This window comes from Terrapene carolina, unplaced genomic scaffold (genome assembly GCF_002925995.2).
Source record: "Terrapene carolina triunguis isolate 2854851 unplaced genomic scaffold, T_m_triunguis-2.0 Scaffold62, whole genome shotgun sequence".
Taxonomy (NCBI): domain Eukaryota; kingdom Metazoa; phylum Chordata; order Testudines; family Emydidae; genus Terrapene; species Terrapene triunguis.
This window is the reverse complement of record NW_020664413.1, coordinates 864,628-865,499: the sequence shown is the minus strand read 5'-3', so window position 1 is coordinate 865,499 and position 872 is coordinate 864,628. Positions and strand designations below refer to the sequence as shown.

General features: G+C 66.3%; 1 protein-coding gene across 1 annotated transcript in view; it reads left to right on the top strand.

The window, feature by feature from the left end:
• The window catches only part of LOC113405993 (vegetative cell wall protein gp1-like), a 1,512-nt gene extending 1,224 nt beyond the window's left edge, over positions 1–288 (top strand). The window contains exon 3 of the mRNA XM_029910497.1: positions 8–288. Coding sequence (XP_029766357.1) covers positions 8–288 — 281 coding nt within the window. The remainder of the gene's footprint in view (positions 1–7) is intronic.
• Positions 289–872: the final 584 nt, after the last annotated feature.

Genomic DNA, 872 nt, shown 5'->3' with positions numbered 1-872 from the left:
CCGCCAGCCCAACCGCCCGCCAGTTACCCCGAGGAGCCGCCAGCCCAGCCGCCCGCCAGTTACCCCGAGGAGCCGCCAAGCCAACCGCGCGCCAGTTACCCCGAGGAGCCGCCAGACCAACCGCGCGCCAGTTACCCCGAGGAGCCGCCAGCCCAGCCGCGCGCCAGTTACCCCGAGGAGCCGCCAGCCCAACCGCGCGCCAGTTATCCCGAGGAGTCCATGGTGTGTGACCCTGTGGAGGACGCCGTCCGGACCCAGGCACTTCCAGAGGGGGAGTGTGGGAAGTAGCCCGGGGGCAGCCGAGCCGAGTCTGGCTGCAGCACTGCCAGAGCCCATGTCAGCGTGTTGTGGCCAGGATCCCCACTGACACAGCAGCGGGTCTTCTGCCGCTGCTAGGGCCCCGGGCTGGGACGCAGTGGGGTGGGAGGGCCTGTGTCCCCCCTGCCACCCACCTCGCAGCTGGCCATCTCCCCCTCTCCCAGGCCGCTTGGAGCCAGGAGCCTGGGGTTTGCTGTTCAACTGTTTGCTCAGCCCCTGCCTGAGGGCCTGAGCTGCCGACGGTTTGCCGCACAGCCAGGCTAGTTTCCCAACAACCCTAACCGAAGTAGCCAGGCGGTCTGGCTCTCCGCCGCCCTGGAGGGGGACGAGCCCCGGCCGAACCGCCCTAAGACCCCCTTTTGGGTCGGGACCCCCCAGTTTGAGAAACACTGAGTACTTTTGTATACTAGTATGGGGTAAAAGTACACAAAGGACCAGCTTTCACCGAGGAGACCAGATTTCACGGCCGTGAATTTGGTAGGGCCCTAGGAGTGTCCGGAGCTGGTCATTCTCTAGTGGGATGTGGGGGTCTGTAGCAGACGCCAGCTAGGGCC